The 25,456-nt window shown below is 36.8% G+C and overlaps 1 protein-coding gene across 1 annotated transcript in view; it reads left to right on the forward strand.

Moving 5' to 3' along the window:
• Nucleotides 1-25,456, forward strand: part of LOC129239506 (irregular chiasm C-roughest protein) — an 89,503-nt gene that overhangs the window by 51,028 nt on the left and 13,019 nt on the right. The window contains exons 3-4 of the mRNA XM_054875026.1: nucleotides 20,179-21,048; nucleotides 23,260-23,460. Coding sequence (XP_054731001.1) covers nucleotides 20,248-21,048; nucleotides 23,260-23,460 — 1,002 coding nt within the window. The 5' untranslated portion in view covers nucleotides 20,179-20,247. The remainder of the gene's footprint in view (nucleotides 1-20,178; nucleotides 21,049-23,259; nucleotides 23,461-25,456) is intronic.

Genomic DNA, 25,456 nt, shown 5'->3' on the forward strand with positions numbered 1-25,456 from the left:
GTTGGTCATCTGTTGACGTCGATGGTCGTCCGGAGCGCTCCAAGTCATCAACACGTTCTCGACCCTCTTTGAAGTCCTTGTACCACTTATAAACATTTTTCTGCGACATGGTCGAATCACCAAACGCCTTCTGCAACATGCTAAACGTTTCCGCAACCGAAATTTCATTCCGCAAACAAAATTTGATGGCCCTTATCTGCTCAATCAAATCAGACATTGTAAAAATCGAAAAATGCACTCTTGGTCGTTTGGTAAACACAAGCGTAAATATATTACTGATAATGACATTCACATGAAAGTTGGCCCAGATGTTATGTGCTGCCAACTCATGAAAAAAATAACTAGAGCGAAATTTTAATCCCGCGAAGTTTGACAAGTAAATTCACCTTACTTTTTGCCCACAGTAGTATAAGAGTCTGTATGCTCCCAAAAAAACAAAAAAAAAATAAAGCAATTTTAATTAAATGAACTTGTCAATAATGACAAAATATGTTAAACTCTCCAATGGAAACGTCAGATGGAAATATCAACATTTTTACAGGTTTACATTATTATATTAATTATCAAGTTCAAAATTCATTTTCGAAAATTATCTAATTAAAGGCAAAAACACAGGCTATATTAATTTATTTAAAATAAGATATAATTTGTAAATACTTATAATAGTTGTAGATATTTTCAGTTATGGTTTTTATGGATATCTTAGAATTTCATGTAAAATCAGAACTGTAAACTTTGAAGCGGTTTAAAATTTGAAAAAATGCTGACAAAAATACTTGGTAAAATATTTGTCTTCTTATGTTCGTTATCAGAAAAATATTGTTATACCCCTGTATTAAATTTTTTCGCATCATTTCTCTGCGTAATTTAGCCCAACCTGCTGGAACTGGAATCTATTAAAACCTAGTAAAATGTCATCAGAATCAGATGTTAGTTATTTCGAGCAATAAATATTAAATAAGTAAACCAGTTGGCGGTATAAAGGTATCTCATGTCATTTAGATGGTTCATAGGGATTCTCGTCTGTGAGATCACAAAAGTACCTCTCGGCAACTCCAAAAGAAAGGTGCCTGCAGAGTACGAACTTTTGCTCTCTCAACTGCAGAGTAGAAGAGCAAAAGCTCTTTTGCTGGTCGCATAAGTGCTTGATGCGTAAATGTTGCGGGGCTTATAAATTCATTTATTGCGACCATAGATGGTTAGATGAAATGGTTCCAATTAATGCTACCGCACCATTTTTTTGCCACATCCGCACTACCAAAAAGTTATAAGACTATTTCTTCACGACTATTTCCAGTCTGTGCGAGTGAGAAACCTTACTCGTATAAGGTTGTTTACCCTTGCCAGCTCTTTGAGTTTTTCAAAAAACGGTTTGCCAGGAGTTAACATCCTTGCCCCCAATAGGGTAGGTCATTCACAAAGGAAGGAATATAGTTTCTTTTTTCTCCGGTTGATTACAACTATGGCACGATTTATTGTAAGGGATGCCTATTATGGCTGCCTGCTCTGCTGTGGACCCGAAGACAGTTATCACTACCGTGAGTCTGCAGGCATCTCTTCGTTTCATATTTGTCAATATTGACGTTTGTTTGTGGTTGTAGGCGGCTCATCCTTCCATCTACAATCCGAGATTCGTAGATATTTTGAGGAGATTGCATTCTTGATTGCACTCAGTGGTGTGAATACTGATTCTGCAAGAATGTTATTCGTAGCCCCCAATTATAGTGGTACACCTTTTGTGACCATGAAATGCTCAGCAGCGTGCAGTTGAAGCAAACTTTTTCTTATCAGCTGGAAACAATTCTCATTACTTAAAGAAATTTTATATAAGAATATGCATGCGTACAAGTGTGCAGTATGTTTGTATATATTTTATTTCACAAGAAGTCACACACATTGAAAGTTTGAGTTCATTTGTTGATCGCCTCTGCAAACAAATTTAAATTGGCAACAATAACACCAATAGCAAAAGTAGGAAGAAACTGTAAAAGAACTACCAACTGCAAGAAAACTACAGCACTGCCAATCAAGCTGCCACAAGTTGCTGATGATGACAGACCTGCTGACGGGCCGAGCGGATGCCGCAACGGATGTGGTTTTCCTTTGGAGCCTGCGCGTCGGCTGCAGTCTTAGACATAGCCTGTTGCCAGTCGAGCGACTGCTTCGTTTCAATATTTTTGCAAATATACGAGTATGTGCGTGGCTGTCGTCTTGTTGCTGCTTATTTTAGAGGAGGCAATTAACAAAGGCTTTGCTTTGTCTTAGCCCTTTTGCTTTGGCAAATTGTTGTTTGCTGTTTACCGCAGACAAGTTCATCTTTACATTAAAGAAGAAACAACAGTTTTCATTTGCTCTTCGAGAATTTTGATCTCTCTTTTTCACTTTTTCTTGCGCGTGCAATGGCCAACGCTATAAATCAATAAAACCCACCTGGTGCGAATAATTTTGTAATTTTTTTTTCATCGTCATGCTAACACTGCTTGCTGCAAAAACATAATTCCACTAGTTTTTTTGTTTGCTTTTGTTAGTTGCTGGCTGTAAAGCGAATCTGCGACTTATTATTGAACATCGTTTCGACAGCTTAAAGTCGGCGTGCAGATTGCTAAGGGAGGCGTGCGGAGTAAAGTTGAAAGCTGTTAGTTTGCCAAGCAAGCGCCTTGGGTGACGTGCAATAAACTATCGTATGTTGCAGTAAATCCTGCTTGTGGCAGCAAGAAGTTGTGGCAACTTTACGCCAATGGAGTTTATGTCATTTAACAACAAATTTCTGCCGAAGTCATCGAACAAGTTTTAGGCATTGGTGGGGAAGTGAAATTGGTATAGTGTGTGAGTAAGAAAATGTTTTTTGGTTTGAGTATTTGTATATGAGTGTGCATGTGCGTGCGTGGAGCAGTCAGCTTCGAAAGTTGTGAGCGCGAAAAATTGATTTATAATCGATGCTAGGATTCTGGTGGTATTTGCAGCAGCAAATTATGTGTGACGGCAGCTGCTGTGGCGAGAAACCGTAATAGGACCGTAGAGAAATACAATGCATACATATATGTATATACGAGGGGCGTTCAATGTGTTCTCGGTATCATTTTGAAAACACCTCGAGTTAAATGCAGTATATTTTTGTTTCTCAATAATAGTATTATTTGTACAATATTAAATTAAATTTTCTGTGCCCTTTAAAAAATATATTTTCTCTTTATCTCAAAAATGCGGGTTTATTGCCGCCCTGAGCCTTTCATCGACAGTATTTTTTCCCATGAAAATTTTTTTTTTTCAAATTTAGGAGTAAACGAGATTACAATCTTCAACAGCGGCCTTTGAAATTTGCGCTGTGGGAACCGGCACAAAAAAAAAAAAGAAATAGCGCAGCACCGGCAATCAGTTTTCCCTCTGCTTTTCTCAGTAACTGCTTATCTTAAGGGGTTACATGGGTTTCGCCGGGTAAAAAAGGCCTATTTTCAATATTTTTTTTCTATTATTTATTTAATTCAAACTTTTGTCTGTATTTGAAGTACATATTTAAATATTAATAATTTTAATATTTTCAAAAAAAAAAAAAAATAAAAACTTCTCCATTGTGACGACATTTCCGGCGACCCCTCGAAAAAAAAGGTGCGTCCGCGTTGTCAGCATAACTCCTGATAGGAGCATGTAAAATTAAAATATAAAAATAAGTGTTTTGGTTAAGACCATAATCTCGTGCTTGAATGAAGGAAAGAAAAAAAGTAAAAATTGGAATTTCGGCAGACATTTTTCCATAAAAAAGAAAATTTTGGTCAAATTTGCTTGACATTTTGTTTTTTTTTTAAAAGGTTGTAATTGAAAAAAAAATCCTTCGTCCAAGCACGAGTAAATTGTATTTCGAACACCTGCGTAAAATTTTATCAAGATCGGTTAAGTAGTTTCCGAGAACATTTGACAACCGACTTTGAAAACATGGTTCCGAGAAAAACGCGTTTAAGTAACAATAAAAGTGGCTTGGAGCGCACACCCTCCAAAGGCTGTATCTCCGAAACTATTATTCGGATCGACTTGAAAATTTACGATAATATTCTTAAGATATTATAAGAATTGATAAGCCAAAAAAAAACGGATTTTTTGAATCCACGAAACCCATGTAACCCCTTAAATCATGCAAAGTGGATGCGTAGAACGCCCGTTTTCGTTAGCTCAACCAATAAAAGTCCATTTGAAACCACAAACACTGTGCCCGTCATCTTGCCAATGGTACGAGTGGCTTTACATTTCTAGGAGGGTCTGCAGCCTTCTTATGCCACTACATAGACGCTAACTTGCTTTTAGCGTCGTAGTGTTAGCACCCCATGTTCCATCTCAGGTAACAATGTGGTCGAATATACTCGCGGAATTTTCTCCATAGAGCGCCGAGAACTCTCCTCTCGTAATTCTTTTTGAGCAGCCGTGAGAATTTGCGAGGTTTAGTGCACTTTGAAATCCTTCTGGCAAGCCCAATAGTAGCACGGATATGCCTAGAAAAAAGTCGTGACTCCTTCACCATGACAAGATCTTTTTTCATTTTCATCTGCTGCTATTTGACCGAATCACATTAATGCCATTTCAGTATTCACCTCAAATGGTACCGTGTGACGTTTTCAAGTTCCCACAACTCCAGTTATTAGATCGTAGAATACTTTTTGAGACAATAGGGGTGACAAACAGATATTAGAGGAGGAGCTCAAGACAATTTCATGCCCCATCAGGATTGCATAAAAAAATTTCCATGAATAATTGAACCGTTTACGTACCACTTCTTGTTGATTGGCGAAGAAACAAGCGAAAGTCGTCTTTCTCCAATATTATCTTTTTAGCGTAGAGGAGGCCATCTTCTTTCTCTGCTACCACCAGCTGATACTGCACCAAATATTTTCGCATCCGGAGTGTTTGCATCCTTTAGCACGACATGACCCCGCCAACAGATACACTGGATCTTTATTCGCTGCACTATGGCCATGTCGTTGTAAAGCTTATACAGCTCACTGTTTCATTACCTACAATGCTCGCCGTCGCCAATATACAAAGTCCAAAAATTTTCCTCTGAATCGTACTCGCAAATACTCTAAGGGAATCAATGGATATTTTCATCGTCCAAGCTTCTGCGTAATACGCTAGGACGGGCATGATGAAAACCTTAGAATGTTTGCTTTGTTCGTCGAGAGAGGACTCTAATACTCAATTGCCTACTTAGCACTTACACCAAAGTAGCACTTGTTATTGGAAAGATTCGCCACTGGATGTTATTGAAAATATCTGGTTGCTTCTTGAGCAGGGGTCAAATGCATTTGTAGCCTTTGAGCAATTTTTCTTTCCCAAAAATTTGAGACTCAAGCGCACCAAATAAAGATGACCCCTTTTTAAACTAGTCAAAATGTTTGCGTTCCGCTTACTTTTTAAGTCACTTCCTCTTCAATTTATTTGAACTTATAAATTAGAAATTTAAATTTGTGGATAAAAAGAAGTTTCATATAAGAGATAAATTCTCAAATTATAAAAAACATTACGTCGGGATTGATATTTATAATATAAGTGTTATTCTGTGCACATTATCTGGATTTCGTTAGGTCAACGCACTCTGCTGACACACTCTGAATTCAATAACATAGTGAAGTAAATAGTGAAATAATCGTGAGCAAATAATCTAAAAAGAAATAAATTAATCCTAGAAAAATTGGCAAATCCGAAATAAGAAATATCAACTTAAGTCACATTAACGCCAACTATCCAAAAGTACGAGAAATTGTAAGAAAACATGAAATAGAGTGACAATGAAGAAGGGGAGAGTGCGAATGAGCGAAATATGAAGAGATTAGGCATTTCCGTTCAATTTGGTTTATAACTGCAAATTCGGCGGAATTAAGATTAACATAAAGTTATAATTGCTTTTTATTGCCAACAGCACGAAAATCCAAAACAGCCATACACGTGCACTTAAATAACTATGTACGTACATATGTATGTAATGTAAAAGCTATAAGAGAATTTAAAAAAGTTGTAGCAGCGACGTCGGGTAAATAAGGAAACTAAAGTGGACGATAGCCGTCATCAGTAGGCTGGTAAATTACATGAGTTACACAATTTCCAAATTAAGAACAAAAAACAAATGAAATTATAATGAAATAAAAAGTAAAAAAAGAACAACCAACACACATTTAAAACACAACAATTTACTGCAACAATACGTCCAAAAACAAAGCAACAGAGCCTATAAAACAAATGCAATTAAATTTAAGTATACGAGCAATAAAATAAAAAGAATTAAAGAAGAAAACACAAAAAGAAAAAACAAGTAACGAAGAGTCGGCGCACAAAAGCAAACTAATTTGATAATTTGCTAGTAAATAAAAGAAGTTTAAGAAAATGTAAAAAGAAAATAAAAAATAAAAATAAGCAAATGGAATGAAAACAACACGTTTAGCCGCGAAGTAAAATAATAAAAGAATTAATAAATAGAAAAAATCAACAAACTAAATAATAGTTACACTGAAGGCCAATGCCATGGTATAGGTCTGTTTTCCTTCTTCCTCCTTGCCCCTTCCTTTTTCATCAGTAGCCTTCGAGCTATTATGCCCGGTTTTTGATTTTCCTCTTACTTTTGGGTGACTCCAGCTAATTTACTTATTTTCTCCTTCTGCTACTTGATTGCCGAAAAAATACTTTATTCCGATTAGAGATACTTTTAACAACTTTGCAACTAAAGAAGTTGTTGGTCGTGACAAGAAAAGCGGTTTCAGCAGGTCAGTCAAACTGAAAAGTTTCAGAAAGTAATTAAAATAGTAATCACACTATGCATGTAAAGTACTTTCTGAAAGCAAGCTTTACACGACTTACCGGTTAAAAAAAATAGTTCTGGCTATTTGACAAAAAATAAAAAAAATATTTGACCGTAAAAAAAGAAAAATTCAAAAATACCTTTCTAATGTTTTTCGATTAAATTTTAGTTTAAATTTTGGTGTGCAAAAGTTCAGTATTTTGGCACTCTATTCTCAGTGCTCTGGCACTCCTTCATCTACAATTGCATCACGGCGAAGTTATGCTCGATTTGTTCACTTCAATCTGCGTAATCTTTCATTCTTATATTCTTACGTGCTCTGACGCTAAAAAATATGCGCCAATTTTTTAATTCTTGCTAAAATTTGTTGAAAATCTACATGCTTAGTGCTTTTTTGAGCGCTTGAGACATTAAAATGATAATAAAAAAGAGAAATGTTATTGCAATGAATTTTTTTATTATAATCTGGTAGATAATTCCATGGCATTTGTTTTTAGAATATGAAATCCGATATATGACCGCTGCTGCTATGAGTTACATGGTCCATTTGATCACACCAATGTTTGACTACTTTTTCCAATAAATCTGAATAATAAATTTAATTAGCACAATCAGCAAAAATGCTACTCAAGTGATGTTCATTTGGCTTTAATTCTTCCACGAGCTGTATTTTATGGGCATATAAGCAAAGATCCTTAGGTAAAACTTTCCACGCAGTCGAAGGACAAAGGTAAACGACGAATCGACATTTCGGCGTCTTCTTCAGCTCTTCGCTAAATTCTCAGCTATCAAACCATAGCTATCGAAACCGATAGTTCTCATATAGCTAAAAAACACCCTATATTATAATATATTGTACATATAACCATACATATACATATAAAATGGCACAGGTATTCCAACAGACTATTGTTGGTTGAATTATCACCTTACTAACCTGAGAAAATACTCCAATGGAGCTTGCAGTTTCTGTAGAGAGGAAGAGGAAGCCGTCGAGATCGTGTCCAGCACTGCTGCTTAAGTGGCAAAAACACCTGGGTAAACATATTTTACGAGATGGAGAAATAAAAATTAATAATATAAAATAAGATAAATATTAAAATGTATTGAGGAAGTTGGCCTCAGAGAAATACTCTGAATCCATGGAGTAGGTACAATAGATATTTCAAGTCACAATGCTAAAACCCCTCATAATAACACATATAATTACATGAATCAAATATTTAGTTTAGAAACATTAGTTTATTAAATCTAATTTTTATATTATATTCCACATCAATTTTCCAAAAATGCCACGCTGCAACGCTAGTATAGTTTGATAGCACTTACCAGAAGAAGGCAAAGTATAGTTGAAAGTAACTTGCGCTTTCTGATAACGGCAGTCAAACTATGCAAGATTTATTTTCGTAATCGATTGCCGAAAAGTTGAAAACGAAAACGTTCCCAAACTACTTTTTGGGTGTTCACATGAGAAAATTTAATTATTGATAAGAAAAACTTATCGATTGCGTTGTCTGATTACACCTTAAGGTTCTTCACGTCTGTTTTCCCCACTTTTCAAAAAAGCTTGAATAAGTGTATAACAAAGCAACACTTACAACAACTTGTTGCACCGGATGCAGTTGGTCGCAAGTAGCACGCATTCCATAAAGTAAGACCTTACTTGCATACTACTTTCCGAAGAATTGTGTTGAAATAGATTTCCAGTTAAAGGAAAAAATGTGTAATAAATCTGTGGCGGGAAGGTCATTAAAAGTAGTTTTCTATTATTAGCGGTTACTGTCTGATTCACATAGAAAATGCGCACAGATGATATTTATATCTACACATAAATATGTGTGACCGAGTGTGTGTACTTATAAATATATGCGTGCATGTCGGGCAACTCAGCGTGAGAAAAATGCCAAGGAAATACACCTGCCAGCCAAATTGCTTAGGTTAGGGGATTACCTATTCAATTTGCGCATATACCTACATACACGCGTATATATTATGCATATATACATACTCTCAGCTGAGCTTTTTTATGGCATGCGGTTTGTGGTATGCTTGGTTTGAAGGCTAGTAAACCGCAATCTGAGTGCCATGTGAGCTTGCAACATAGATTCACTTTTCTAAAGATTGAAGTGATATTCATATGCGTATGTCGGTCGTACTGTGTAATTTTATCTCCCTAAGCTGTGACACTACCAATTTAAAGATAATTAAATTAAGAAAAATATTACCTGAAAATTATCTGAAGAGGTATGTTGCAAAGATAAAGCACTAAAAAAGTGAGAAAAGTAGGTAACACAAAATCTTTTTGACAAAATTAATATGAATGGATGTTTTTTGATTCAGTAAAATAATTTTTTTTTATTAACCGCAGAAACATTTTAGGTAAAGCTAACTAGTGTTTGGTGATTGGATAAAAATATACCTTGAAAGATGGTTAGGGTCACTTAACTCAACTATTTTTTAAATAATTTCAGTAACAAACAATTTATAATTTGAAAATAAAAATGGTTTATTAAATAACTTGTTAAATAACATAAAAAATAAATTTTAATTTTTTGTATTCCAATTTAGTAAAACAAAATTAAATTTTTATAATATCAACTCATTAAATTGAGTATTTGGACGCGTTCGTATTTTAATTTTGTGAGCTCAAGACCATCCTCAGGAATTCTTGATTGTTTTTGGTTGAAAGTATTTGAGAGTATTTTTGTACTCTTCAGAAATATTTCTTTCGCACACAGGCAGCATATAGAAAATATGAAAGCTTTGAACCTGTTTTCTTGAAAATATTGAATTGTCGTGTGTGAAAACTTTGGCTCCAGAAATACAATTTTTACTTACGATTTGTGCTGAATTCACGCATACCTTTTTCTTTTCCGTTTGCTGGAAAGAGACGGCTTAACGCTAAACAGCTGGTGTTCGGTAGAGGCGTACTCCATCTGTAACAGCAGCAGTCTCCATAAGTAATAGCCACAACTCGTATATAGAAAATTAAAATCATGCATAAAAGTTTGAACTATAAATAAATGTTTTGATTTCTAAAAAATATTTGTATTTGAAATTGCATTTTTGAACAAATCGATTTTGCCCGGCTAAATCTGGCAGTAATGTAAGCTTACAAATATTTATCTATTATCTATCTATAACCCGATAGCCGCAGCAGCGGATTAATTCTAATTTTAATTATGATTAATATACATAAGTAATTATAATAATAATTATTATCTCAACAATTATCCAGCAGCAGCAACTCATTTTTGGCTATACGCCAATTTTCGTTAAATTTCTCATAATTGCGCTCCACACAATTTGTCGCTCACTATCAAATATGCCACAGCTTTCCGCTTTTCGCTGAATATTTTTCATTGGCTGTTTCATCTAGTATTAGTTATAGTAATTTTTACATTTTTCTGTTGCTTCTTATACTGGGATTTCTTCTTACTATTGATACTTCAACCTCGAAATGATCCTTTTTTATCAGCAGTTATTTTTTTAGCAATCAGCATACATCGGTATGTATGTATAGTCATTCCCCACTTGTTTTTTTTTTTTTTTGTATTGTAAGAGTTTCGGCCGCCGTAGCCGAATGGGTTGGTGCGTGATCACCATTCGGAATTCACTGAGAGGTCGTTGGTTCGAATCTCGGTGAAAGCAAAATTAATAAAAACATTTTTCTAATAGCGGTCGCCCCTCGGCAGGCAATGGCAACCCTCCGAGTGTATTTCTGCCATGAAAAAGCTCTTCATAAAAATATCTGCCGTTCGGAGTCGGCTTGAAACTGTAGGTCCCTCCATTTGTGGAACAACACCAAGACGCACACCACAAATAGGAGGAGGAGCTCGGCCAAACACCTAACAGAAGTGTACGCGCCAATTATTTATTTATTTTTAAAAGTTTCAAATCTTGCCGTGAAAGTCCTTGGCCGCATAAAAGTCATTGACAACAGTTAAAAACTTTACGCTGGAATACACATTTTTCTCCTTTTAATTTCTTTAAATGCAAAGGTTGGCTTTGCCAAATCTTCTATTTCACTTCCTTCATGAAAGAAGATTTTTGCAGAAGCTATCTGACTTTTGTATGAAAAAATCCAGATACCCACCATACCAGTAAATTGGCGAGGACGATTTAATTTGTTTAGATTTTATAGGATATGCCATAATAGAATGCGAATGTGACTGCGTCAGAAGATAGAATATTCAAACATATTACGTTTCCTTAGAAATTTTTTAGCTCAGTCATAACTACAATAAGTAAATACCAAACACGTGGATTATTAAAAATCGAATAAAGCTGTTCTGTAAAGAAGGCTCAAAAAGGTACATTCGAAATAAATACTCACCAATAATCAGCAAGCGATGCCTATAAAAACGAAATAATCATAATAAAAGGAAAGCAATATGAAAAAAATCACTAAAAACCGAAGAAAATAATTCTACGCATTTCAGGCGATACGCGCTCTCATCTGATTCGCTAAATGTGTGCTGCAGCGTCCAAATTGCCAGATTCTACACACAGCTACCACCAACTGAGAACTGCCAATGCCCATTAGCATAATGGTTATGATTATAGCCAGATAATATGATTGAAGCGTGCCTTAGCCAAACGACTATCGAATTTAGCGAATGAAATTTTGTTGCGATAAAACCCGGTTCAATACGAGAATTGGCTTTAGATGTGATATAAAATGAATATTTGGCATATCTTTGTAAAAGTGTATTAATACTTTTGTGTATGTGTGTAGGAAATTTCTTTGTATTTTGCTAAGTAAATCGAAAAATGAATATAAAAAATATTTCACTTAAAGACCCTCTTTATTCTCCCACTTTATTAAGTTTTTATTTGAGTATTTGTCGAATAACTGGGTCATGTTGGCCATCAAAAACTATTAACTACGATATTGTGGCTTACCACACACGAACTTATCATACCAATTTCCCACACAACCAAAAACGTACTCATCTGAATACAAACAGAGAAGACAATTAAATGTAGTAACCCCCTTATCCACAAGGAATTAGGTCAAATCTAAAGAAAATATTTTTAGTTTGCACAGCTGCACACTCCTTGCACGAACTACAAATAAATTGTTTTATGAGAGTTTAAATACCGCCTGTTACACTCATTGTCACTCTTAGTAAAAAAAATGCTTGATGATTTATGATGTTGCATGGAGCGAAGCGCTTTTTGTGGTGAGTGGGACAAGCCGGTCGACAAGTTGACTCCGAATTCACTTACTCATATCTAGGATGGATGAAGTAGCTAGCAATATTAAAGAGGAAATTAGCAGTAAAAAAAACTTCAGGGACGAAGAAGGGGTTATAGAGAAGAACCTAAAACCAAAACAAAAAAGTCAATATTTAACGGGTTTTCTCTTCAGGAGGCGTCGATGTTGATAATAGGGATGCCAATCCGGGGATTTTGGGATTTCGATCTTCTTTTACTTCCAAAATTGTTGAGATTTGTAATTAGTGGTGTGAGCTTTTTCATGGCAGATAATTCAAAATAGCTGGATTCTTATTCTTCGTTGAAGTCTCCCTGTTGTACTTAACGCCCTGCCAGCAAAGGGATGCCTAACAGTACTAAGTACAAAGCTATGAGAATACTGACAGTAACGAAACAGAAAACGGGCAGTTGCAGCTCGATGCCAAGTCGGTATATCGTGGCATGAATTCCTCTATTAACCTACCTAAGCCCAGATATGGGAGATATTGGAAAAATGGTATCAAAAAAACACCTTAATTCAGGCTAAATTATTTTGATGGTCGAGTAGTGCAAATGAAACACAAAATCATAGAAAATGCCGCTTTACTCATAAATTTTCTTCAGTAATAAAGCGGTTCGTTCGATTTTTACAAAAACGGTGCATTTTTAAAAACAAATTGTTAATAATAAATCTATGTAATATAAGAAATTTATCCAGAAATTTTCGGTACCGTACACATCGGACTGAGAGGATTTGGATAAAATTCCAGATAAAGATACTCACACATTTCTCTCCCTTAATCCTTTGAGTATGCCGTTCTTAAGGTATTGGGACATTCAAATATATTATATTAATACAATATATTGCTTGAAATTTCCATGGTGGCCTAATCGATTAAATATCGCGTCAGAGCTATTTGCATTGGTGTTTTAAAACTCAGTCTAAAATCTATAAAAACTACTCGAACCCGAAAGTTATTTACCCATTATGAAGTCTATAAAAAAAAAACATGAATGTTGAGCCACTTCAAAGTTGAACTTTATTAAAGCAAAATTAATGGACTATAAACATACAGACTCGAAATTTTTTTAGAAATTTTAATTTATATTGGGTAGTCGAAAAAGTCTTTTTGTATTTTGTCAATAGATGTCGTTGGAGTCATCTATCTCCAGTGCTACCAATCACATTGTGTCATATCATATGGTGTTAGAAAGGTGACATTTAAGGCCTCATTTAACCAAAAAAAATTAAATTCGGAGAAGTTGAAAAATAGTTATAGCTGTGCAAAAATGAGTGAAAATAATGAAGAAATTCGCTATGTTTTGAAATTTTTGTATAAAAAACGGAAGAATGCCATGCCAGCCACCAATGAAATTTGTGAAGTTTACGGAGACGATGCTGTATCAGTTCGTGTAGCACAACAATGGTTCGCTCGCTTCCGTTCTGGAAATTTCGATGTGAAAGATGCACCTCGCTCCGGTCGACCTATCGTTGAAAAAGTCGATGAAATTATGGAAAAGATTGACCATCAAACGGTTTTGAACCATTTAAAAAAGGCTGGTTACAAAAAGAAGCTCGATGTTTGGGTACCACATGAATTGTCTGTGAAAAATTTAATGGACCGAATTAACATTTGCGATTCTTTGCTGAAACGAAATGAAATCGAATCATTTCTGAAGCGAATGCTAACAGGAGACGAAAAGTGGATCAAATACGACAATAATGTGCGAAAAAGATCATGGTGCAAGGGTGGTGAAGCCCAACAAATGGTCGCAAAGCCAGGATTGACGCCTCGAAAGGTTATCCTGTGTGTTTGGTGGGATTGGAAAGGAATCATCCACTTCTGATTCTACACTTTACTGTCAACAACTGATGAGATTGAAGCAAGCAATCGAAAACAAACGGCCAGAACTGATCAGCAGAAAGGGCGTCGTCTTCCATCAGGACAACGCTAGGCCACACACATCTTTGATGACTCGGCAAAAACTGGGAGAGCTGGGCTGGGAAGTTTTGTTTTTGCATCCACCATATAGCCCTGACCTTGCACCATCGGACTACCATTTGTTTCGGTCAATGCAGAACTCCCTTAATGGAGTAAAGTTGGCTTCAAGAGAAGCCTGTGAAAATTACTTGTCGCAGTTTTTCGCCGAGAAACCACAAAAGTTTTACACTGATGAAATAATGTCTCTAGAAGAAAAATGGCAAAAGGTGGTCGACCAAAATGGTACACATTTGGTTTAATAAAGTTCATTATAAATATAAAAAAAATGAGTTGAAGTTTGATTAGAAATACGAAAATACTTTTTGGACTACCCAATAGTTAGATATTTTGAAAAAATTTCTTGAATTTCTTTAAATTTGCACAATCTTGGATTTATATGGTTTTTGTAGGAGAACGCACTAATATTTTCATAGTAAAAATTAGAAAAACTAAATAATAGACAAATAAATTGTCAGAATTCATCACAGGTCCCTGTGCTATAGTTCTTTAACGCACTGTATATGAAATTTAAAAGTATATCTTAAAGCATATAATGGTTTTAAAAGCATTTTTGAGCATTTAAAATTCAATGGCATATTTTAAGCGCTTAAAAAAATTGTTTAACTCAACTTTTTGTCTACCCTGCTTATTGCACACTATACATTACTTAACGCTTATCCAGTACTGCAAAAATAAATGTATTTTTGTTTTTATAAATGCATGAAATTCGAAATTCCTTGGTAGTTTTGAACAATTGCTGCAGCCATCCATTTTTTCAGAATGTCATAGTTTCTTTAAAAAAAAAAAAATAAATAATTGGCGCGTACACTTCTGTTAGGTGTTTGGCCGAGCTCCTCCTCCTATTTGTGGTGTGCGTCTTGATGTTGTACATGAATAAGTTTCAAGTTTGGATGTGTGCGCGTAGACCAGAGTGCAAACGCGACAATTTTGAAATTGGAGCGCTAACAAAAGCAGAAATCAACAGGAATCCCAACAGGAATGCCGTAAAGGGCAACATTTTGTATACTCTCTGGTTGTTTCTTTTTTATGAAGAGATTTATATTTGCATTATGGCCCACAGTAGCCAAAGTTATTGTTGTTGCCTGCACTAGCCTGAGCTTTGCGTAATTCGAATTTAATGCGATTTTTTAATATGCAACGACATCACTCGGGGCGTTCACAAGAGCGGCTGGATTGTAGCCAAAAGTGCTATAAATATGTACGTATATAAACTTATATGTATTTCTGTGGGCATGAGTGTATGCACTCGTATTTGTAAATATATGCAGTCGCATGTACAACTGCATATTTAAATATTCATATTTGTCGCGGCAGGACGAGGTGCTGGTCGATAGCGTTCCGGTGCTTTCATCACGAGACCACAATGAGGCACCACACAAATGCACACAGCCAAAAGCATGCACACACTTACAAATGTACATATAATGGTTGGTTATAAAATTGCAATGCAACGCTAAACTGGTGGGCTTTTTATGGCTATTGGGCTTGTTTGCCTTTGCTTTTGGCTGCAAACAGCCTTTGGCTCTAGCAAATTCATGAGTATGAACAGCAAATTTGAACATTTGGTTTTTTCAAATGATTCTTTCTGTCTGCCTCACTTTTGGAAAATTTGTACGCCAACTTGTAAATTTCCAATACGCTAACGGCTGTTTTCTATGGTATGCTTTTAGGCATTTATGCAATGAACTCAGCTATCAATTGGCATATTGATTCTTGTATCACACACATTGCCTAATGTCAGAACTCTGTATAGATATATATGTAATGGTATATATTTGTGTAATTAAATGTAATTCGGGCAAAGTTTTGATTACACCTAAGTCGATAAATACATATGTAAGTACATACATATATGCCAAAGAGCTCGTATTTGTATACACCCGTGCATATTTTTGGAAATTTTGTTTCAGACTTTCCCCCAATTTCCTTTCATTTTCATGTTTTGATCGCCATTTAGACGCCTTTTAAAATTTGTCTGCACATTGAAGTTTGCTGGAAAATAGATTGTTGTTTTACTTTGCTGTTGCTAAATATTTTCAAATCCTTTTGAATTGGTTGCTCTGATCTACGCTTTGTAGGTACGATATTGAAATCGACTCGGTCACATTGCGTGCAGCCGAAAGCCACACAAGAAATAATTTCAGATGAAAGTGTGAGCCACGGTAATCTGGCTTAATGGCTGTTTGTATGTGTGTATACGAGTGCATATTAATGGGCAAAGTGTTGAGGCAAAAGCAATATATCTACGCATGTAATCTCTTGCTCTCTTGTTTGGCTGCAATGGTCGCTTTGTTCTTCCCGTAAGTTAGGAATTGCATAACACAGATTTATTCTAATGATTCTCTTGCTTAGTAATCGCAGATAGTGTATTCAGATATTTGTAAAGGATCTAAAATGACGTCGAACTAATTTAATCAAATACAATGCTAACAAGTGGACACTCCCAATGTGTCCTTCTAAAGTTTCGATGTCGTACCTTTGAAAATTGGCATATTTATTCATTTGTTTTTAGTTATAAGCTAACCATTGTCACATTTTACAATTTGTTGGAAATTAAAACGAAAAAATTCCGCACCACAGCAACTAAATTTATTAAATGTATTGCTATAAAAATTTGAAGAGCGTGATGGACCAAGATTCGAGTAAGTGATGCTATTATGACATAAGTCATAACGGGACTATATTAGCCATTAGTGGCATCTCTGATTTGTATGCTAGACAAAAATAAACTTAGTTTTAATCTTCGCTCTTACCCTCACGCGAATTATGCCAGAAATGACCCATTCACCTCGAGAACTCAACGTGATTTTCAACTTTGTTTTGATTGATTTTTCTTTGACCAAAAATGTGTTTCCCAAGCTATTGAATTCAATTGTATTTTAGTGCTTTCTGCACTATACAAAAAACAAAGAAAAACAAAAAACAAAGAAAACAAAGAAAAACAAAAAACATTTAGTAAGCTTTTTAATTTTTTGAAATAAATAATTTTTTCCACCTGGTAAAATGTGGTAAAGCTAAAGCTGGACAAAATTAATAATAAGGACTGAACCCTTATTGATTAATAAAGAAACATTCGGTAAGAACTTCAATTTTTTTTAGAATGCCGGGTGTAGGTACAGAGAAATTAAGTTGAGGGCGTGCAAAGACCTCTCTTTGTACGAGTATAACACATTTTGTTTTTATAAAATGTCTTGTTAATTATATAATATGGAGGTGGCATAATCGACTGTCAGTTAGAGCCATCAATATTTAGGGCTGACAAGGCTTACAACATAATTAGATATATTTCTTGTATTCAGTCAAGCACTCAACTTCAATTAATCCCAAAACTTCTTACGCCCAAAATTTTCTTAAACGTTTTTAAACTAATACTAATACGAGGAACTACTTACCAGTGTCTCCCATTTAGTTGGCGAAAGTTTAGCTTGCTTTCTTTTCACAAGGTGGCGCAAAAGTAACCCTGCGATGTTTTTCGGCTGTAATTTAAAAAAAAAAAATAAAAAACTCTGATTCTTCTTGTGGATTATTTTTATTTGGTCTTTTAATTTTTTTTACATTAAGTCGAAAATATGATGTCATGTAAATGGCCGCCGCCACAGTTGATTGCCATTTGAGCCCTTTTTATGGCATTTTCCATCACTTTGGCCAAAACTTCCGGCGATAGGTCCTCACATTCTTGACGGATATTGTCTTTAAGAGCTGCAAGAGTCTGAGGCTTGTTGACATAAATCCGCGACTTCAAAAAGCTCCACAATAAGAAGTCTGGAGCGATCAAATCAGGCGATCTTGCTGGCCAGTGCAAATCGCCAAAACGGGAGATTAGGCGCCCGGGAAATGCATCCTTCAGCATATCGGTTGTGGCACGTGCAGTGTGTGCCGTTGCACCGTCCTGTTGGAACCACATGTTTTCCAATCCCAATTCATCAAGTTGCGGTAAAAAGAACTCGTTGATCATTGCTCTGTAGCGCTCACCATTCACAGTAACCGTTTGGCCCGCGACGTCTTCGAAGAAAAAAGGTCCGATGACTCCTCCAGCGAAAACAGCACACCATACAGTGACTTTGAGCGGATGTAATGGCTCTTCGTGGGTTACACGCGGATTTTCAGTGCCCTAGAAGCGTAAATCTTGCTTATTTACTTAAATGGGTCTCATCACTCATGATTATTTTTGATGAAAAATCATCTTCCCCTTGGTGGTGATTAAGGATGGCTTGAGCGTACATATGTTAGACACGATTGGCGGTCCGCAGCTAACAGCTGATGCACCGTCTGGACTTTGTACGGAAACATCTTCAAATCTTGTACCAAAATTCGCTGTAAAGACCGTCGACTGATACCCATTTGCGTGGCACGTCGTCTGGTCGATGTCGACGGCGCTTCCATGACATCCTCGGCTACAGCAGCAATATTCTCTGCAGAACGGCTACTTCGGGGTCTACCACGCCTGGCAGCATCTCGTGTTCTGCCAGTCTCTTCGAGGCGAGCGGCTAAACGTCGCAGTGTTTCACCAGTAGGCGTTGGACGGCGAGGAAATCTGCGACGAAATTCACGTTGTGCCTAAGTCACCGACCGATTATTGCTCAAATAAACAGTCAGCAATATTCCGCGTTCTGGAGCAGTGTAGCATAACATTGTTTATTAACGTGTATTTCGCATGTGTTTACTACACAAATGTCAAAACAGAACTGACATTAGGGGCCAATCGCAAAATTTATAGCATTTTCTGATAGGAGGATTACTTTAGCGCCACCTGTTACAATTGGCAGTTCAGATTCACCATTTATTTACCAAAAAGAAAAAGTGGGGTATTTAAAAACAAGCTTTTATTAATAAATATTGCATAAAATATATGTAACAACATCTTCTTAAACTGAATCTTTACTCTAAGATGGAAGAGTGCTCGTAAATGGTTATTATCCCGGGCTCTTCTTAAAATAAATTAAATTTAGCTAATATTAAATTTTGTAAAGGTGCACAATAAAATGGGGCTATTTATAACGAAAGTAGTCATAAAATTTAGAACTTACGGGTCCGTTGTGATACCTTCCTTCGTGGAACCATTTTGTGGCTCTTATGAAACGTAAAATTGATCCCAACCCCACGCCAGACAAAGAAGAGTAAGAGAATTAAAAAAGTTTTTACCTAGACAACCTGCTCTGATTTTAGCTAAGGCTGGACAATTGGAAAGGAAGTGCTCGACTGTTCTTCCTCTTCCTCATCTTTGCAACTACTGCAATATTATGGGAGAAAACACCTAGTCTCAAGGAATGCCTGCCAAATAGCCAATGACCGCTTAAACGAGCCACGACCCTCCAGATATATCTCTTGAGATACTAAGCAATTCCCTTGTCTTTTTCTTGTTTATTTGCGGCCATAGTAGCCTAGCTGTTCCACATGTATCTTCATCTCTCCATGATCTATTGGCCTCTTGGATAATGTTGTTTTTTATTAATAGCTACGGTTAGGACTTTTATGCTACATGAAGCGGTAAGATATTTTCTTTTATTCTAAAGTTGTTCTAAATTTAACTCCCATCGATTCTCTAAACGTTTTGTGAGTAAATTTCCTCATTTTTAAACTCTTTCGGTGGACCAGAACTAACTCCGTCTGCAAAAATAAAATCACTAGGTAGCTTTGTTATCAATCTCAGCAAGTAATTGAAATCATTAAAGTAATCGACACAATCAGATAATTACTTTCCTCCTTAATAAATAAAGTTTAGTTTTTTGGTAAAAAAAATGTAATATTCTTTTTCAGCAAAAATATTATGTTGTGGTACTGTTAAAAATCTCAATTCGCTCAGGAAACATTGAACTTTGACAATGTAAAACGAAACAAAAATTTTTAACCAGTACAGTAATTTCAAATTTAATAAAAACGTCTTTAGAAGAACGAGGGGGTTCCTAGATACCTTTCACATTTCATGTGGCGAATCAGTTACTGTTTAACGCACCTTAAAAAGTGAAATTTTCTATGCACAATTTTGAAATTTAAGTATCCACAAGTTTTGCTTGTATATCTAAAAAAATAAAGCTCTGTGAAACATTTAATAGCGGCACATTACACAAACAGATGAACATCCATGCATACATATAATAGTGAATTTGCTATCCAATTGTTGTGTCGGCTGCAAACTTAATTTCCGATTGTCTACTAATTTCCTTTCATTTCATTTTCTTTTCCCTCTTTCTATTGCAGCATTGAAAAGTAATAAATCGATACGACTTTCGTGCGCATCCATCAAACATTTTGCGTCGCGTCAAGTAAATGCTTTCGAAGCGTCATCGACAACAAAAACAACAAACCAAATTTGTATCAAACACGCATAACAACAGTGTAACGGACGCCTCAGTCATGCAGTACAACACATTCGCTTCAACTTCACCTGTCATACCCTTGCATCGCTCACCTGTGGCTACAGCGACGTCAATGGCGTTACTCAAAAGCCTGCGCAGTTTACGGCAATTGCTGCTGCCACTCAATATCATCGTCATCATCACCTTCGCATCGTCGACGATCAGCATGACGCAGGCTAAGCACCTGTCAGGCAATGACATGGTTAGCAGCGACGTCGTGACGCTCGACGATGTCGCATATTCCGCCTCTATGCCATCAGTCTCCTCCTCCTCATCCTATTACGGCGCTTATCAGAATCAACGCTTCGCTATGGAGCCACAAGACCAATCGGCTGTGGTGGGTGCTCGTGTAACGTTGCCGTGTCGCGTCATCAATAAACAGGGAGTACTGCAGTGGACCAAAGATGATTTTGGTTTGGGCACCTCGCGGGATTTAAGTGGTTTTGAGCGCTACTCCATGATTGGCAGTGATGAGGAGGGCGACTACTCGTTGGATATTTATCCGGTGATGTTGGACGATGATGCGCGCTATCAATGTCAAGTGAGTCCAGGTCCTGAAGCTCAGCCGGCGATTCGTTCTACATTTGCGACGTTAACGGTGTTGGTGCCACCAGAGGCGCCAAAAATTACCCAAGGTGAAGTGATCTACACGACGGAGGATCGAAAAGTGGACATTGAATGTGTGTCGGTGGGCGGCAAACCAGCATCGGAGGTAAGACGCAATTAGATTTACATAGAGTATGTGATCTGGAATCGTAATACAAATGCAAAAATTGCAACTCAATTTATTTCAGGAATGCTTGTCGAATATTTAGCGTGTATGTGAATTTTTTCAAAAATATTTTATGTGAGATCAAAAAGCTTATAATATTGTAGTTTCGTTCGATAACAAAATTAGTCATCAACAGTTTTTGTTCTTCACCTCGTTTCAAAGAGTTAATTTTTTTACGACAGTCTTCAATAAAATACTTGCGTGTTCCTATGGCGGACCTAAAGATGACTTCTTCCTTTTTTGAGCATAAATTCTCAAATCTGGGCGGAAAATTTTTGAAATAACTACTCTCATTTCGTGCCCTAAATTGACTTGTTTGCCGTAAAGAAGAAATTACACAAATAACACACGGGCAAATTACTATGTTCCCAATTATCTGTTCCACAAGTGTGACGTCACACACATAACGATTCTGAGAGCGATGAATGAGACCTGATTAGCTGTACGAGCAGGGCGCAATCTTTGCCTTTCTCAATTAACCGTAGAAAAATCAGACTCTGTAAAGCAGGACGAGTAGCATATTTCTGCTATGCATTGCTCCAAAATTAAAAAAAGTCTATGTTTGTTGAAGGCGACCGCCGTAGCCGAATGGGTTGGTGCGTGACTACCATTCGGAATTCACAGAGAGAACGTCGGTTCGAATTTCGGTGAAACACCAAAATTAAGAAAAACATTTTTCTAATAGCGGTCGCCCCTCGGCAGGCAATGGCAAACCTCCGAGTGTATTTCTGCCATGAAAAAAAGCTCCTCATAAAAATATCTGCCGTTCGGAGTCGGCTTGAAACATCAAGACGCACACCACAAATAGGAGGAGGAGCTCGGCCAAACACCCAAAAAGGGTGTACGCGCCAATTATATATATATATATATATATATATTATTAAAATTAGTACTTAATATCAATAAGAGTTGGATTAATATGAATTGCAAACTTGTCCTCACTTCTTGAAGAGATGTGCCTTGCAAAAAACGCTTCGAAAGAAGATAAATTTAGTATTTTTTGCTCCTCTTCCATACTTATTAAGAATAATAACTTTTTCTTAGATGGCCATCTTCTCTGGCCTAATATTCATTTAAAGAGCCTTTCAGGTATAATAAATCGAGGTCTTTAAATTTTTTTTGAGAAATATGCGCTGCATGACTTTCCTAGTAACTGCCATATTTGTTGCAAATATCTACAACGCTTTTTACTACATTTGCACATGGCAACGTAGGTTCAACGCAATTCATAAATGTAAGGCAGCTATTGAAAAAATTAGTGAACCAAAATTTTGTGATGTTCTATTCAGACGCATAAATGCACGAAATCCTTTGATATCACTCCCATTTTCTATAGTCAGATGGTGATTCATGCTACTTTTCAATGCAAATAAGACTAAACGCAATATGCCTGTCCCCAGAGCAAGTTATAAACACAATATTCACTCACAACTGAATATATATACATATGTAGTTGTGTAGATGCGGTTCAATCTTAGGGTCTTTGGCCCAGAGAGAATCTTCATTTTTTAGCGTGACTTTTCTGTCATTTTATGTTTCATGTCCTCAATAGCCGTCAAGCCCACTTGACTATCGAATCCTAGTCATGCATAACCAACTCGGCTGTAGCGCTTTACAACAGAAAGTAAATAAGAAAAAAAATAATTTGCTTTCATTTTCAATAAGAGCTGCTGCCGAATTATTACACTTTTTCTACAAATCGCAACTCGCAAAGTGTTCAAGCAGCAACCTTTGCAGCCAACCTAAGCTCAGTCCCAACCCTCAACAGCCTAAAAACGAGATCATTGCTCCATTGGTTTTGGAAATATATATGTACGTATACAATAGTAAATACGTCAGCGGCTCACACCTGTACATTTGTTAACGGTATCCAGCTATTTGCTACCACGATATATTTACGAAATTTGTATTTTAATTTATTACTCGTCTTTTTTGCGTCACTCCGACTCAGTGTTTGTTTGTAAATCCCTTCCCACAATCCATCCAGCTGTCATCAGCATAGAGCTAACCAACCACACATCATCGCGCTTTTACAATTTGATCCTTACACGTACATGTCCTTTAGTCCTTCGCGCTCGTTATATTGTTGTTTTGCATTCTCATTCATATATTCATTCACACATTTGCTTTCATTCTTACTTTTATTTGCAGATAACGTGGATTGATGGACTTGGAAACGTTATAATGAGTGACATTGACTACACTACGCTGCAGATGCCGGATGAGCGACGCTTCACCGCTCAATCGACATTGCGGTTGACACCGAAAAAGGAACATCACAATACGACATTCACATGTCAGGCGCAAAATACGGCGGATCGCACATATCGGTCGGCGAGGATACGTGTGGAGGTGAGTATGACAGAAGTTGTTTCGGGAAATATACAATACACTCACACATGCATACACACACATAAATAAAAGCTCACATGGCAGCTTTATTTGAACAATGAGTTATGTGTTTATTATACTTGTGTATGTGAGCAATAAATCGGACTGCCTGACGACTCATGCAGGACTACAATTTCTTGAAACACTACTAGTTGCGTAAAACTAGTTTGAAGCTGGTTCAAATAGTGGTACCTACATTTAACGTGTTTCATATTGGTGCTGAAGGAAAATGTACTAGTACCGAACTGATGGTCATGACTAGCTAGGTACCATTCCTTTGCATTCAATTTCCTTAACAGAGAGTATCTCTGTGGCAATGTCTGGCCACTCCCAATTGCTCCTCGCTCATATCTTTAACCATGTTTAAGCGGCTGTCTGTCCGTGCGTACGATAACTGAATATACAATTACTCGTATTATACTCATATTCAGCTAAAGCTTGGTACACATTTTACGCTTTGTACAAGGGACGTTGGTATCGGAAATGAGTGAAATCGGTCAGTAACCACGCGTTAAAATTATTGTCTCTTATTATGAAAATGCTCGATAAGAACAACTTGCAAAATTCGTCATTTTTATCGTGGAAGTAATCATTCAAATGAGTCGACCATTCAAAGGCTGGTGAAATAATTTTAAGAAACTGGTTCTGTCGAGGATAGAAGAAGGACTGCCAGACAAAAAACTTCACGTTCTGTTGAGAATATTGCTTCTATACCGCAAAGTATTGCTGAATAATCTTCTGAGAATATTGCTTCTATACCGCAAAGTATTGCTGAATAAGCTTCAATCTTCAACATCGATATCCCAACATTCTCAACAATTAGGCATTTATGAATCGCCTGCTTGGCGTATTTTACCTATAGACGTGACATTTAATTTATGTCCACCTCTCCTTCTACATATTTTCCACTCTTTCTATATGGTTCATATCTGGTCTGAAATAATTAACTTTTTTTTTTTTTGATATCTTAATGCTTGTTCATCTACCTATTTGTGAGCATCTTAAGGGTTTCCCACAAATGGAAGGACAGGTAATGCTGCCACCAAATGGCCGATGGTTTTTAATGGGAAGCTTTTACATGGCAAAAATATACAAGAAGGTTTGCAATTTCTCTGCAACGGTGGATCGCTATTAGAAAAAACTGTTTGTACCATTTGGTGTTTCATATCCGAGGATTCGAATCCCATCTATTACACTGCCGTCTGGAGAACCAGTATATTAAAGTAGTATGGCCATACTCAATATAATACAGTTTCTCAGGTTCACTACCTGGAACAGACCCAAATATTCTAAAGTGTAGGTTAAATTCAGGTACAGGTTTAAGTTAAGCACTGTGATGAGTAAAGGGCACATCTAACCCTTTCAAACTCAAAACTTGGGTGGTCAATCAAGAACTGGAGAGTCCTTGCCGAAGATGCGTGCTCGGACCACAGGTACATTCATTTCAGTGTGGCGAGGAGGCACAAATGCCATTGCCCTCTAGAAACCCCAGAAAAACAGACTGGCAGAAGTTTAGGGTGGCGTTGCGGGACCTTGACGTTACGCCACCAAGACTTCGAAAAGAACAGGCCATTGAGGCGGCTGTTGAGAAACTCAACGCTGCCCTAACCGAATGTTTTGAATCAGCCTGTCCAATTCGACCTCTCCCTAACCGGACTCCCGTTCCTTGGTGGAATCGAGAGCTCTAGATGTTGAGGCGTGAGTCGAGAAAACTTCTAAACCGGGCCATCAAGACTAACCTTGCGGAGGACTGGGAGCGATACCGTGATGTTCAGAAGAACTACAAGATTATTCGGGAATCGAAAAGAGCCTCATATAGGGAATTCTGCAGCGGTATTGAATCGTATATATATAGACAGCCCTGCAACCACATCAGGGGTAGTTAAGTCCTGTAAATCCAGACTGAACTATGTCGGAAGACATAATAGCCTGATGCTAACATGGGTCCCGGGACACG

This window comes from Anastrepha obliqua, chromosome 2 (genome assembly GCF_027943255.1).
Source record: "Anastrepha obliqua isolate idAnaObli1 chromosome 2, idAnaObli1_1.0, whole genome shotgun sequence".
NCBI lineage: Eukaryota > Metazoa > Arthropoda > Insecta > Diptera > Tephritidae > Anastrepha > Anastrepha obliqua.